This window comes from Artemia sp. Qi Xiang Cuo, chromosome 7 (assembly GCF_049724085.1).
Source record: "Artemia sp. Qi Xiang Cuo chromosome 7, ASM4972408v1, whole genome shotgun sequence".
NCBI classification, from domain to species: domain Eukaryota; kingdom Metazoa; phylum Arthropoda; class Branchiopoda; order Anostraca; family Artemiidae; genus Artemia; species Artemia sp. Qi Xiang Cuo.
The window spans coordinates 68,222,651-68,238,572 of record NC_142800.1 but is presented as its reverse complement, the minus strand read 5'-3'; the positions used below and the strand labels follow the sequence as shown (position 1 = coordinate 68,238,572).

General features: G+C 35.1%; 1 protein-coding gene across 3 annotated transcripts in view; it reads left to right on the top strand.

Annotated features, from left to right (window-relative positions):
- The window catches only part of LOC148950634 (xanthine dehydrogenase/oxidase-like), a 380,805-nt gene that overhangs the window by 326,579 nt on the left and 38,304 nt on the right, over nt 1–15,922 (top strand). For all 3 annotated transcript variants that reach the window (XM_089092522.1, XM_089092520.1, XM_089092521.1), the window contains one exon: nt 6,872–7,243. In XM_089092522.1, the coding sequence (XP_088948648.1) occupies nt 6,872–7,243 (372 nt within the window). The remainder of the gene's footprint in view (nt 1–6,871; nt 7,244–15,922) is intronic.

Genomic DNA, 15,922 nt, shown 5'->3' with positions numbered 1-15,922 from the left:
GTTCTTCTTTATAGGCTTCAGTGGAAGTTTGGAAGCAAGTTTTCAATGATATTTAACCAGTATCTGATGTTTTTTGAAACTTTGCACACATGCACTTCCGTGTTTTTGACTTCTCTGATGCAATAAAAGACGAGAAACAAACCAGAGGTGTGAAACTTCACGGCCGAGAGGAGCAGCTTACAGAAGATACATACCTCCCAAAGACGAATTTCTATCTAACAAAGAAGGTTCTTGCGCATGCTTCGCAAAAGCTTAAATTAAAAGGTGAGGGAATTTAGTCACGCAGGAGGCAACACCAATGGAAACATCATCAAAACTACTGTTGAGAAGCCTAAAATTCTTTCTTTGATGAAAGTTGGTGATAATTTTGATATGTTCGTTCTTTTTCTGCTTCATGTTAATTATTATTCCAGCAAAATTCATTATTCTTCAAAAGACATTAAGAAAATTACGTATACATCATTAAAACTAGCATAGAGTAGAGCTGTGCAATTCTATGCTTTTCAGCCATGCACAACTTGGCCTCATTACCCCTTCCAATATGCATTATGTTGGAAAAAAAAGCTATAAGCACGTCTAAGAAAAATAAGATATCCCAAAGAAGATCTCAAGTTTCTCTCAGGATGGGGAAAATAGAGGAGATAGTTAGAACTGGGGGATGTGCTTTTTGTCCATCCATGGACACATGAGTGATGAAGACCTAAAGTCAGCTCCTATTGCATCTTCCAAAGGAAGGTCTCAATATAAAAAAATTGCGCATCCTCAATACTTACCACCCATGCATCCATCTGCAGATTTTCATTTGCTGAGCGTCTATCATCAGGTCTAATATTGGAGTGAAACTTAAAGCCTCGATCCTATTCTTTAGGGTTCAACTGTAAAGAAACCCTCTTGGTTCTCACGATGACTGATTTATCTCTTGCTCCATTGCCGCTTCTAAAGGTTTTGAAGTGCCCAGGTAAGCTGAATAGCCGTGACAGAGATATCCTCATGCAAGAAGTCAGGGATGGATTATTCTATAGCTTGCAACTTGTTCAGAGGGGCCTTCTGCCAGAGATGAGATGACTTTTATTTTCAACTAATAATTACATCATGCTTAACTTGCACTTACCACATTTTTTGAATAACATTATCAACAAACATAGAAATGGCAAGAACGTATGACGTTTTTTTAAACCACTATTGTGGCTTGAGCAGCGTCACACAATCGTTCATCATAAACCAAACTCATTCACTCTTCCTACTCTTTTCATTCCAGTTAATACAATTTAACTCTCCCGAATAAAAAAAAAAAATAACAAACAGCACTAAAAAATATTTAATTCCCACCCAACAAAACTCTTTAAATATCATTTTAAACTGAAACTGGTTTTCTGACTCTCTAATACTCTCCGGGAAACCATTCCACAAATTAACTGTATAATTTCTAATTGCAAAACTAGATCGACTCGTACTCCTTACTTCTGAGACTAAGCTTCCACGATCTCTAGTCCTGTGATGATGATAATCAGAATTAAACATAAAAAAATCTCTAAAATATTCTAGAGACAATCTATTAAGAACTTGGTAGGTAAACAATCTCGCCTGATGGTCTTTCACCTGATGAATGTTTAAAATTCTAAAACTCATAAGACATTAACGCGTGTGTTCTTACTGAACAAACTCACCCAGTTCTCAAAGGGCCTTAATTTAAAGAATCTGCAGTATCTTAGTATTTAAAGTAAAATTAGATACATAAATAAAGGAGCAATAAACAATAAAAGGATGAAAAATAGTATGATATACATTTCTTAAAACAGTTAAAGGTAACGCGTGTTTCAAACGCCGCATCACTCCAAGACCTCGTGCAAGTTTAGAAGAAATCAAATTTATGTATTTCTTCCAACTATAATTATTATCAACATAAAATCCGAAATATTTATTTTCAAAAACCTGTGAAAGTGACAAATTTTCAAATACTATATAAGCACTATTTATAATTTTTACTACCCTACTAAAAATCATATAATGTGTCTTAGAAGTATTAACAGCAAGGTAACTCAAGGAGGTAAACACCAAAAGGTTTTCCAGCGTTCGGTTTGCTTTATCCACTAGTTCTTCCAGTGACCGTGCAGAAATCGTCAAAGCAGTATCATCTGCAAATGCTCTAACAGTTGCTTCAGGCATGTAGAACCTCAGAGTATTGACGTATACGAGAAAGAGTAACAGACCCAGGACTGAGCCCTGTGGAAGTCCACATTTTACAGGACAGACTCCACTAACGATGTCACCTAGCATTACTTTAGTTGACCTTCCATACAAATATAGTTTAAACCAATCCAAGCAAACTTCTTTTATCCCCAGATTAGATAGGCGATACAGCAACAACTCAAAATCCACAGTGTTGAAGGCTATTTTGAAGTCGACAAAGACCGTTGAAGGAATAAAAACTTTTTCTAGAGCTCCATTAACTACATCCAGAATATGGTGAACAGCGTGGCTTTTAGAATCTTTACTGCGGAATCCGAATTGGATGTCTAACAATATTCCTAGACTATCCAAATATTCATACAGTCTCCTGTGCATTACCTTTTCCTAGATTTTAGAAAAAATAGGCAATAACGAAATCGGTCACCAATTCGATAGTTATTGTTTGTTGCCTCCTTTATTCAATGGTATTACCTTTGCCAGTTTAAGCCCACTAGGGAATTCACCGGTCTGGAGTGATAGATTTATCAAATCAAGTAGACAAGGTAATATATAAACTTGGATAGCATTTACAGCTCTAAGATTAAGTCCATCTATTCCGGCCGAGTTGGATTTCAGTCCTTTCGCTGTGCTCTCGATCTTCTTTGCTGTGCACTTCTCGAACGAAAAAATGCGCCCTTCGCCTCGATTATCAATAAAGGATTTCTTCAGATGTCTTCTAGACTTTTTAGCTACTTCTTCCTTAATACTTATGCCTATGTTCGTGAAATATTTTCCGAATTCATCTGCCACTTCCTGTTTATCAGTGATTTCATCCTTTCACCAACAGACTCTTTACTCCATCATTATCATTAGTCTTCCCTTTTAAAACCTCATTTATTAGTCGGCAGGTTTCTTTTGCATCACCACTTTTACCATCAAAAGCAGAAGCATAATATGCTTTTTTCTCACTGCGACGCTTATGGTTAACCTTGTTTCTCACTCGCTTAAATTCTTCAAATAAACTCACATTTTCCGGACTCTGCAAATGTTTCTCAACAAGCTGGTTTCTCACTTCCATCATTTCAAGCAATTATGTGGTCACCCCTGGCTTTCTTGGCTCATTTTTCTTTTTCCTCATTTTCCTCAGAGGACAAGACACCTCATATACCGGTAAGAGAAAATTCATAAACCTTTCGAACGCTGTAGTTGCATTTTGATCTTCGCTAACTTCCTCCCATACTATAGTACTAATCTGCTCTTTCAGCTTTCTTAAGTTATTATTTCTCATATCTCTATAATCTCTTTTACTTAGGTTTTTAGCCGAAGTTTTAATACTATTTATCATACAAACAATCGGGAGGTGGTCAGAAGCAGGTTGAAGGAGAACATCACAGAATGCTTGCCTCAATGGATTTGAAGAAACAAACATGTTATCAATTAATGTTGCCGACTGAGCAGTGATACGGGAAGGAATCGGATTCACTGGGTATAAATTATGAGATAATGCAAGATTTAAAAATTCTAAATTAAAACTATTAAATTCAATAAATCAAAGTTAAAATCACCCAGAATAACGCACTCTGATCGACTAGACTGGACCCTGCTTAAAAACTGATCAAACTTCTGAAAAAAATCCTCCGGATGAGTACCAGGGGGTCTATTAACCAGGCAAACAATTAAATTTTTACCATTATCTGTTTCAATCTCAATAGAAAAAATTTCAATCTTACCTTCATTCCATAAATAAAGGTCCTCCCTTTCCTTAAAATTCATTCCCTCCCTTACCAAAAAAGTGCAAGTCCCCCGCGCCCCATTGACTGCCGCGACTTTGATATCAGTTGGTAACCTGGATATAAGTAGGAAGAAAGAAGATTATACATACTCGAGAATGATTCACAAATTCCAAAAAACATCAATCACACTATCATTATTACTTAAAAACTGAACAATTTCTTTAAAAGCGACGTTATGTGGCAATTCCATTGAGCAACACACAGACTATCCATCTCTTTTTTAATTTGACCAAACTCTTCAAAACGAACGTAGCGGCTAGGGCGGAGTGGCTTTGGGCAGTCATCAACTCGATCTTGAAAATGGAGACCTATCTGATGTAATAAAACATCAGCAACTGAGAGCAAATTTTTTTCAAGCAACTCTAACCGAGGTATTGGGAGTAGAATAACCATAATAAGAAAGTAAAATAAAAAGCCACGATCTTGTTTCCTTCATTAGCGATAAAAACCATACATAAACTGGAAAAAAGGAAATAGAAATAATTGAATTATAATAATAATAATAAGAATAAATAAACACATAGAAAGACTCAAAATAAAAAAAAAATAAATAAAAAAAAAAAAAAAAAACAGGACGCTCAATCACGATCGAATATGTCATTCAGAGACGAAAGTCTAAGAGCAGAAGTTGCATTCTCCGGAGGGACATTGATCCGACCTTGGTTTGACCACACGAACTCATTGCCGTATTTTTCCCTTGCAGTATTCAATAATTCTCTCTTTTCTTTGTTAGCTTCTCAGCCACAAAAATCTTCGTGTTCATAAGGTTTTTTTGGCAAGTAAAAACTTTCCCAGCTGTGTGGCGGTCTTTAAACTTCACTAAAACTGGAGTAATTGTATCAGAGCGGCTATCATCAGAGTTCAGCCGAGACCTATGCACAGATATAACATCGCTATCAGCAATACCTGAGAACGCCATCTTATTGCGTATAATATTCATTGTTGCATCTTTTACTTCAACACCGGAGGGTTGCTTGACACCATTGAACAATTGTGTATCCAGTCTCGACTCTTGGTCAGCATCATCAAGCTTGGCTTCAACTCTAGCAACTCAATTTTCAAGTATTTTCTAGTTGATTTTGAAATATTTTCAGGTCTTTTTCAATCCTGTCAAATCTCGGAGTAAATTCCAATATTATTGCATCGTGAACTACGCCAATTATCTTTTCAATTTCAGCAGTGGATGGTGTGGTCGAGGGGTGAATCTTAAGTGCTTCATTAACTATCTGTGCCATAGCCTGTTTCATATTTTCTTTTGTTACTGCTACATCTTTAAGAGTTCGCTCAATAAGCCCCAAAGTATCTGAACTTGTAGCCTATTTTTTATAAACAAGCGGGCTGAGAGCAAGTTCCTCAAAAGCGTCTTTAACTCTCTTTCCAACTTTTTTCATAGCTTTGGTTTTGTTTGATTCGAAATTTTTAAATTTTGTTACAAAACCATTTCAACTTCATGCGATCTGTAGCAATATACTTGGTACTTAAATCGACCAGATTTATCTTCGACAGAATGGAGAATTCTGACTGGCCATTAAGGATATCTAGCAAAGCTTGCCAGGGCAAGGTCATCATCCTGAAACAAGGGCATCACGGCTTCGAAGAAAAGGTAGGAAAAAGAAAAAGAAAAAAGGCAGGAAATAGACTTATCTTTACGCGGGCTGGCAAACGGCTGCAGTGGCTATCAACTCTATGGAAGGCTGGCCCAGTGATCCTTGGAACCTGCTAGGCTTCACCACCTTTGTCTGACATCCCAGTTCATGCAAAGTAAATATCCAATCAGTAATTATCCAATCTCAAATTCACCAAAAGCTTCAAGAAAAACATCCACTTTTCGCCAAAAGTCTATCACCAACGAATTAATTGATAAACATAGGACAGGATAATACATCACTATAATCCCAAGCCATTTGTTGTTACGAAATTCACTGATTTAATAATGTTCATAAGATATCCGATTTTAGATTTTAGATGTGTTGGCTCTGAACTCTGAAATAAGACTGAAATAAGAAATAAGAGCAATGAAAAATGACACGACGATACTGCCTTTAAAGCAATATCAAAATATCTGACAAAGAAAAATAAATGAGACAAACATTACTTATTTTGTTCCTTAATCTTTATATTAATTGATTTCGTTACATTGTTTAATGAGCCATACGGACTCCCTACCCACTATAATAGGATATTTCATTGATTTTCAGACTTAAACCACCTCCCTTAAAAGTCTAACGAGGAAATTTTCAGAAAAATTCCTGTAATACTGATGATAAATCCTTTTCTATCTTCATTTTCACTTTCCATGACCTCAATAACCACACAGAAGACATTTATTTATATCTGGACTATCCTAAATGAACTATCCTACAAAGCAATATATCTAAAGAAAGAGTTCTCATTCCCCTTTTTACAGGAAACTGTGAAAAATACAAAAACATTTCCCGTTAGATTAGCTTCACTGCCGACTCTCGAAATTTTTATCTTGTAACGTTTCAATTTTATTACAAAGTTTTCCCAGTGCAGTGCATATTTTTTTGTGTTTTTCGGTTGTGTTGTTAGTGAAAAAAATATATGCTGAGGAAAAATATTGTTTAGCATAATCAAAATCTCTTATACACTGCCAAATTATACTGAAGTATATTGTAAAATGCAGGAAATTTCGTATAAGTCAAGAATTTTCCCGGGAAGAAGATGACCGGAGAGATTCCTCCAACTTTATCTGCATTGGCTTCACAACAATTTTCTTTAACTGCAACTTAAGCACTTCTTAGCAGGGATAAAGTGTTACATTTAAATTAAAAAATTTTGGTGAAGATAGTTATATAATAATCTTCACCAAAATTTTGGTGAAACCTATTAAGTGAGCCTTGAAAGTCAAGATATGCGAATAATTTTATTTTATTATTTGTTTTTAGATTGTCAGTCGAATCTTTCAAATTCCTGTCGACCAGATTCATGTCATAGAAAGTGGTACCGATAAAGTCCCAAATACATCACCTACTGCAGCGAGTGCCAGCTCTGACCTCAATGGAATGGCCATTGTTGACGCCTGTCAACAAATACTTCAAAGATTGAAGCCATACAGGACTTCTAATCCAAATGGAATGTGGAAAGATTGGGTTTCTGCGGCATACTTTGACAGAGTTAGCTTATCTGCATCTGGATTTTATCGTACTCCTGGAATAGGTTACAACTTCGAGACAAATCAAGGTCACCCTTTCAACTACTTTTGTTATGGTGCTGCTTGCTCAGAAGTGGAAATCGACTGTTTGACTGGGGATCATAGAGTAAGCTGTTTTTGTCGTTTTATGCTTCTTGTAGTTTGTACTAAGGTAATGTGCCTGTTGCCGGTCGGAAAAATGTCACAAACTCTATCGTATTAACGTTTTTATTATTAGCAACGAATAAATTATCGTATGTTTTCGGTAGTTTTTATAGAGGTTTATAGTTCACGGGTAGATGGTTCAATGGGGCGTCTGCATTTGGACAATTAACGAATATATGGAAATATTGTTCAAATTTCTAGCTGATTCACTTTATAATATCCTTTTTGAGTCTTATTAGACTGTTTTTCAAACTGTCTTTATTAAAAGCAAACCTTATAATTTCAAATAACCCTTTAGCTCGTTTTAAAAAATAATGAGAGATGGATGACAATAGGGAAAAACTACTAACAAGTTAGTACCCTGTTAGTATAGTTAACATTAGGTATGTTTTCAGCTTAAACGGATCCGGCAGTAGAAAAAACAGTAATTGAGGAAACAAGTTCTGATATATTTAAGTTGCAGAGTACATGGACAAGGTTAAAATACCTTTTTTTCGGGCCATCCACTGATAAAATTGTAAAGGAGACATTTTTGCTATCCTTTTCATTCGTAATGTGAGGAAGTACATCCCATTAAACGTCGATTTGAGCTTTGATTTGCATGTTCTGTAGCACAGAAGTCTTGGTTCAGCCGTTATCTTCTTCCAAAGTCTTCCAATTCAAAAGCTCTACCACTTTACTGGTTTATTGTCCCGTTCTGGAGAATGTTTACCAATTTAGAAAAATCTAAACACTTCTTTTTTTATGCTTTGTAAAATATATTCTACCGTCCTCCCTGCTGTCAATTCATTATTCGTAATTGTTGATCCTATTATTTTGTTAGGAAAACAATTGTATAGATATAATGCACGGTTATATAAACTAAACCATTCTCGCCCACCAAAATTGACGCAGTAGCTACATTCGTGTTTTTCCTGTTTTTTTCCCTTCTTCTTTTGAAGTGATCGTATCATCTTCATTAGTATTTTTGTCTTCATCAATGTAACTTATGTAAGAAATTTTCATTTTACCCGTCTTTCTCTCTACAACGTAGTTTTGTTTGTGCGACAGGTTTTCAAACAAAAAATAATAATGATTTAAGAGAAGAGGTAAATAAATCGCTCCATGGGATTAATAATTGTGGTAGACATATGAAGAATAAATAGTGGTTTAAAAATTCAATTTGAATTCATTCAATTTTTTTTATAGAGAATATGAAACTGTTTGGTTAGTTTTGTCCTGAAGTTCTTCAGTTGCTTGGTCATTGTGTTCTGTGTGGTCAAACTATATTTTCTTTATTAATCAAGGAAACTTTTCAAAAAAAAGTTTATCAAGGGAGAAAATCAGACATTTTGTATCCCTTAAGTTTTTTAAACACCAGAGTGTCATTTGTCATTTTCTAAAAACAGTTTTGATTTTGAGCAGTGTGTCCATTTGTCACAATATAAAAAAAGCCATAGCAAATGAGATTACTGAAAGGCACTAATAAAAATTGACTGACTGTTTAATATATAATGATTTTTATTCCTTGAAGATTCAGTAGTTTTGTATTTGTTAACGTTGTAAAGGAAACGTTTTCAGTAAAGCGTAAATGAAAATTTGGCCGAAAGGCAAGGATTAAAGGAGTTAGATCTACTCCTGTTTATTTAATTGTTGTTTTTTTTTATGTTTGACTTGATTATTGGTATTAACCACTGTTCGTTTGGGGTCTCAGATATTCATTAATGGTAATTTCTGTCCGTTTTAAGTTTGAATTATTAAGTTAGGCTTTATTTTTTCTCGCCGTTGGGTCTTTACTTTTCTATGAAAAACTTCTCTTTTGGAAATCCTTTTTCATTAACCTCTGTTTGTCTCAGTTGACACTGCCTTTGGATATGTTCATGAAAGAAATATTTATAAGTTTTGTTCCATTTTTCTGGTTTTAACTTGAGAATTAAGATTTTTGCTTGTATTTAATTTTGGACCAAATTTTGCAGCAAATTTTAATAATAGTTTTATTATAGAACTTTGAATGGGTAGGAATGGTATTATACAAATAAATGGATTGAAAACCTGCGTAATTATAGGCTTTCTATAGGGCTGAAGCCATCCTGACCTCCGTTATGTTACAGACTTCAATACACCCAAAGGTTTATTGAACGTTTTGTTATTAGAATTTTATTGTTATACATTTTTAGTTCTTTCAATATGAATGTTTATTTAAATAAATGTATTTGAACTTTATTTTTAAAAGGATCTCTGATTTTGCCTAAAAAATCAAAATAAAGTATCTCTTATTTCTGCCCAAAAAATCAAAATACAAATAGAACGTCAAATGTCAATGCAACCATATAATTTTCCGTTTGAACTACCCTTGGCTCTGAAACTTTAGTCTAGGTGTTACCTTAAATTTTATGCAGCTCAACATTAGAAGAACCCAATTCGAACTATGAATCAAGACAACACTATTTTTCTTCAATTTTTTTTTCTTGATAAGCTTCCCTTTGCCCCCTAAGTCGAAATCTAAAATTTACTTGCTGCCACCAATATTCCCTCAAATTTTTAAATGGATCACGTAAGCCATTAATTTTTAAACCAAGCCGTGCCATAGATATTTCTGATATACCCCTATGACAATCGGGAAACATACAGTGTCTTTTGATTTAGTTCAAAATCCCCTAAAGGATAGAGGATAATACCCTCAGCCACTTCTGAGATATTGTAGATACATAATTTTGACAACCTAAGGGAGGACCTTGTCCCTGGGGGTCCATAATAGAAACTGCGGCCCCTTTGCCTGGGGACATAAATACAGGTAGAGGAAGAAGAATGCCCCTCAAATGTAAACTCAAAAGGGGCCACCAGTGTGTCCACACGTCCTTTCCTACTTGGTGTAGCAAAAGAAAACAGTAATGGCTACAGATTTTTGCAATTATGTGGGTAAAGCAATCTAGTTATAACCAGTACGGTGTTTGGTCATAAAATGGCCCATTAGTTAACATGGTATATACGTGATGGTAAGACAAAAACCTTATTGACTATGTTACAGTAAACCACAGTCTGGCAGGATCAACACATGATACTACGGTATATACGAGTGCAGTTATTGATGTTAAAAGTAAAGATCACCATCTAGTAGTGTCTAGGGTTAACTTAAAGCTGAAGTTTCAGAAGGGTAACTCCCTCCCGGGAATATATGATGTTGGTAGACTCCGGGATGAGAGCTTGAGAGAAACTTTCCAGGAACAGTTGAATACTAAACTTGTGAGTTTTAAATTTGACAATATGGAAGACAGTTGGAATAATTATAGAAAACCAATTTGTGAGGTTGCTGATAATGTCTTAGGGAAGAAAGTTAGGACTGCAGCTAGGCATATTAGTGAAAAAGCCTTATGTTTAATTGAGAGATGAAGGGGCTTGTACAAGAATTAACAGAGTGATAGATCATATGATAACAAAAGGAACGGAAAGAAAACGGAGAAAGCATTAAATATGGACTAAGAAGGTTTGAAGTGGAGGCCATGGATAAAATTGCCAAGGATCTGGAGGATGCAGATAGACGGCATAATAGTAAAATATTGTACTGGCGTGTTAATAAAATTAGAGTGAGTAGTCATTCTGGACTGATTAAAGTTAAACATAGGAATGGGACCACAATTAGTGATAAGTAAAGAGTTAAAGAAAGATGGGTAGAATATTTTCAGATTGTGCTAAACCGAGATAGAGTTGCAAGAAAAGATATAGAGGAAAATGAAAAAGTTTGTGATACCTTGGATGGGAAGGAAGATTTGTTTTGTGAGGAAGAATTAATGACAGTACCAAAAGGATTTAAAAAAATAAAGCTCCAAGTGCTGATAGTGTGGTAAATGAGTTTCTTAAATATGGTGACTCTGAGGCTAAAAATAAGTTACTGAAGATTATGAATATGATTTAAAAAAAAAGGGAAGTACCTAAAGAAAATCTTAATTAAACCACTGTATAAGAAATGTGATAAGAGTGAAGCAAATGAGCATCCTCTAAAGTTTACACGACCACCTCTTCCATAAAGACCTTATATGCACCCAGGGCATAGCTTACAACCTTTACCCCCAGGATCTGGCGAGGCTGTGTCTACCTTGGTGGCTTTGTTATATGATCTTTGTACTATTTTAAACAAAATGGTCATCTCGAAATTTCTATAGGATACATTTAGGGAAAAGAAGACTTAAGGGGGGGGGGTTAATTGCCCTCCGATCTCTTTTGACTCTAAAAATAGGCACTAGAACTTCTTGTTTCCAATCTAGTGTGCCCTTTCCGAAGTTTATATAACCACTTCTTCCATAAAAAACTGTATGTGTTAATACTGGGCAACTAATATAACTCTAATTTCCTTCCCTGAGGGCTCTGGGGCGGGGGTTGACTTCCCCAAAGACATAGTTACTGGACTTTTCAACTATGCTGAACAAAGTGGTATCTCATAATTTTTATTCAATGTCTTTGGAAAATGATGGGCGTAGAGAGGGGGGGATGGTTGCCCTCTAGTCACTTTTGGCTCTTAAAAAGGGCACTAGAACTTTCAAATTTGAATCGTGTGAGCTTCTTTCGAAGATTCTACGACAAGTTATTTCATATGAAGTATCTTGGTCAGAAAAAAAACTAACGACAAAATAAATAATACGTTTTGTCCGCATCGCTCTTTACTAAGAAAGCGCTGTTGCGCTGCCTGTGATAAAGATAAACGTGAATACTAAAAACATCTAGAGACTATAACACTAGGAACCATGGTTTTGGGATTTGTTGATTATGGTTCTGAAATACTTGGACTATAGAAGTGAAAGGAGTTATGTTTTATGTTTTAAAGGAAATCGCCCAAGGATTGTTTTAGTTACTCTTTCAAGTAACTATATATCAAACACTACTCTTTACAAAAAACATGATTCAGTTCATCTGCCAAAGAAGAGTATAGAAAATGCTAAGATGGCCAGCTTACGTGTTACACATAAAGGATTACAGGCTTTAAAAATAGTTGTAACGTAAATCTAACTTAGGCCAACCAAAATATATGTCATCCTTGGATGGCATGGGAAAACAACAAAAAATGATTTAAAGTTAGTGGCAGCTTGATGAGAGGGGGTCTAGAGTTTCGCTCTAAAAATAATGAGCTGGATGATTACATGTGCTGCTGTTCTTAGGCACTGTGATGGTGTGTTAGTGGTAGCAGTATATAAACAGTTTTACTTGTAGTTGGCCTATCTAAATTAACTTAAGCAAGCCATAATCATAACCATAACCTTTCTTCGTGTGAAGGTGTGTGAGTAGAAAGGGGGGTAAAGGTCCCACGGGGACTCCTAATATGGGCATAGAGTCCCTAGGGAGAACACGTGGTAATGTCAGTCATGACGGGGGCACCAAATATGGGCATGGAATCCCCAGGGAGAATGATTGCGTAATCGATTGGGAACTAAATTTCCAATGTCGATTTATTTGTTGCTGTTATTTTGTCAAGTGCACGCTAGGGGCGAATGTTAAGATCCAGGAATAGGAAAACAAATCACGTGTCTCCTTCTAGGCCAATCAGAGGGCTGGTTACATATTGGCGGGGGTTTCTTGGATGTCAACAAGAGTTCACATCAACAATTGCTGGATTATTGAGTCTAACGGGGACAGGGTCAATGACCTCTTTTTCCAAAGGTCGATTTATTTGTTGTTGTTGTTTGGCCAAGTGCACGCTAGGGTCGAATGTTAAGATTCAGGAATAGGAAACAGGATCACGTGTTTTCTTCTAGACCAATCAGAGACTCGGTTACATCTCCTTCTAGACTAATCAGAGGCTCGCTTACATATTAGCGGTGGAGGTTTGCAGAGAATATGAGGAAAGGATTTTTTCCTATAGTTTCTATTAGTCTGTGAATAGAATTCAAAGGAGTGAGAACAGTTTTGACTTTACTCATTTGGATACATACTTGTGTGTTGATGATAGCGATTGGAATGTTTACCCTATTAAAAGTTGATAGTGGAGTTGATGGCAATAATAAAAGAGCACCTAAAATTGTGGTGGAAATCGAGAGAGGAACACGGCTTTGTCTGGAAAGGGAAGGTTTACATGCACGATATGTGTTATCGACGGGCAAATTTAAAATGAAAGATCAATTATCTTTCGTCGCTAAATTTGATATAGCACATGTGAATAGACTTCAATGTGCTTTAAGTGCATTGGTGAAACATATCGAAGACAATAAACTGTATCGTTAATTGTACATGCTTAGTATTATTGTTGTTGTAATTATTCAATAAAATTGTTTCGAAATCGAAAATGTTCCCTTTCTTTTGTTAGAATGTTAGGCTAACGAATCATGATCAGTAGAGCAGTCCACAGCCAAGTTTTTTATCAATGATAAAAAAAATCATTCTTCTAAATATTTTTATTCATTTGTCAAATCGATGTTTATAACGCTTTTTAAATATAAAACATCATTATCATCATCAACCTCCTCCTCCTCAATGATAATTTCCTCAATTTGAGGATGAAGTAATCTATTTATTTGATTGTTGTCATCTTCATCTACAATCACTATATTCACCAGAGGGGGAAGAATATCCAGCAAACGATCGTCATCTTCAATATACGTTCTTCCAGAAGGCCCCCTCATCACTAGATCATCTGATATGTATGATAATCCTTCAGACGTATAGTGGACATCTATTACTTCATCACTATCATCAATGCTTATGTTGCAAAAAAGAAGCTCCTCCTCAACCTTGAGCTCCCACTCGCTCCATACGTCCTAAAAAGACTGAGAACACTATGATCAAAAAGCTCTGTGGAAAGGTATAGTCTTCATAAATATACTGATATACCATACCCTTTTCCAAGAAAATCATAAAAAGTTGGGCCAGCCAACTCCAACAGTTGCATATGAGTAGCGTCATTACCCTTAGCTCTCTTTTCATGAGGAGTCGCTCATTTCTCAAATTTTAGTTCAGATTTTACTGAAATAGTTTATTTTTCAAACAAAAAAAACACACACACACAAACAAAAACAAAAACACACACAAAAACACACACAAAAAAAAACAAAACACCAACACACCCACAAAAACTTACATACACACAAAAACTTACACACACACAAAAACTTACACACACAAAAACTTACACACACACACACAAAAAAACTTAAACACACACACAAAACTAACACATACACACACACACAAAATCTGACACACACACAAAAAATTACACACAAACAAAAAAACTTACACACACAAAAAAACTTAGACACACACAAAAACTTACACACACACACAAAAACTTACACATAAAAACTTACACACACATAAAAACTTACAAACACAAAAAATCTTACACACACAAAAAAAATAAAACACACACAAAAACTTAAACACACACAAAAACTTACACACACAGAAAAACTTACACACACACACAGAACTTACACACAGAAAAAAAACTTACACACACACTCACAAAAACTTACACACACACACACAAAAACTTACATACACACAAAAACTTACACACACAAAAAAAATAACACACACAAAAAAAAAAAAAAAACACAAAAAAAATTAAACACACACACAAAAAATTACACACACAAAAAAACTTAGACACACACAAAAACTTACACACACACACAAAAACTTACACAGAAAAACTTAAACAAACAAACAAACTACCACAAACACAAAAACATACACACACAAAAAAAATAACGCAAACTCAAACAAACTGAATAACAAACACATACTTATACACACACAAAAGCTTACACACACACACACAAAAACTTACACACATACACAAAAACTTACACACATAAAAAACATACACACACAAAAAAAAACTTACAAACACACACAAAAACTTACACACACAAAAACTTACAAACACACAATGACTTACACACACACACAAAAAAAAATACACAAAAACAAAATTACACACACAAAAAAAAAACTTACACACACACAAAAACTTACACACGCACAAAAACTTACACACACACAAAAAATCACACACACACACACACAAAAAAACTTACACACACCCACAAAAACTTACACACACACACAAAAACTTACACAAACAAAAAAACTTACACACACACACACACACAAAAACTTACACACACACAAAAACTTACACACACAAAAAAAAACTTACACACACGCACAAAAACTTACAAACACACAAAAACTTACACACACACAAAAACCTATACACACACAAAAATTTACACACACACACACTAAAACTTACATACACACAAAAACTTACACACACACAAAAAAACTTACACACACACATACAAATTTACACACACACACACACAAATTTACACACACACAACAACTTACACACTAACAAAAACTTACACACACAGCGGCTAAGTATGTTAAAGGCGAGCTATTTTCTTGCGAAAACACAAAAAATCAGAAAAAAATGCTCATTGTTCCTTTAGTAGCCACGCAATTAGACTAAAAATTAAGATATTTATGCCCAGTTTCAACTAACTACGGCTAATTATGTTAAAGGCGAGCTATTTTTCTTGCGAGAAACACAAAAAATCAGAAAAAATGCTCATTGTTCCTTTAGTAGTCACGCAATTATAAAATTGGGATATTTATGCCCAGTTTCAACTAACTATGGCTAAGTATGTTAAAGGCGAGCTATTTT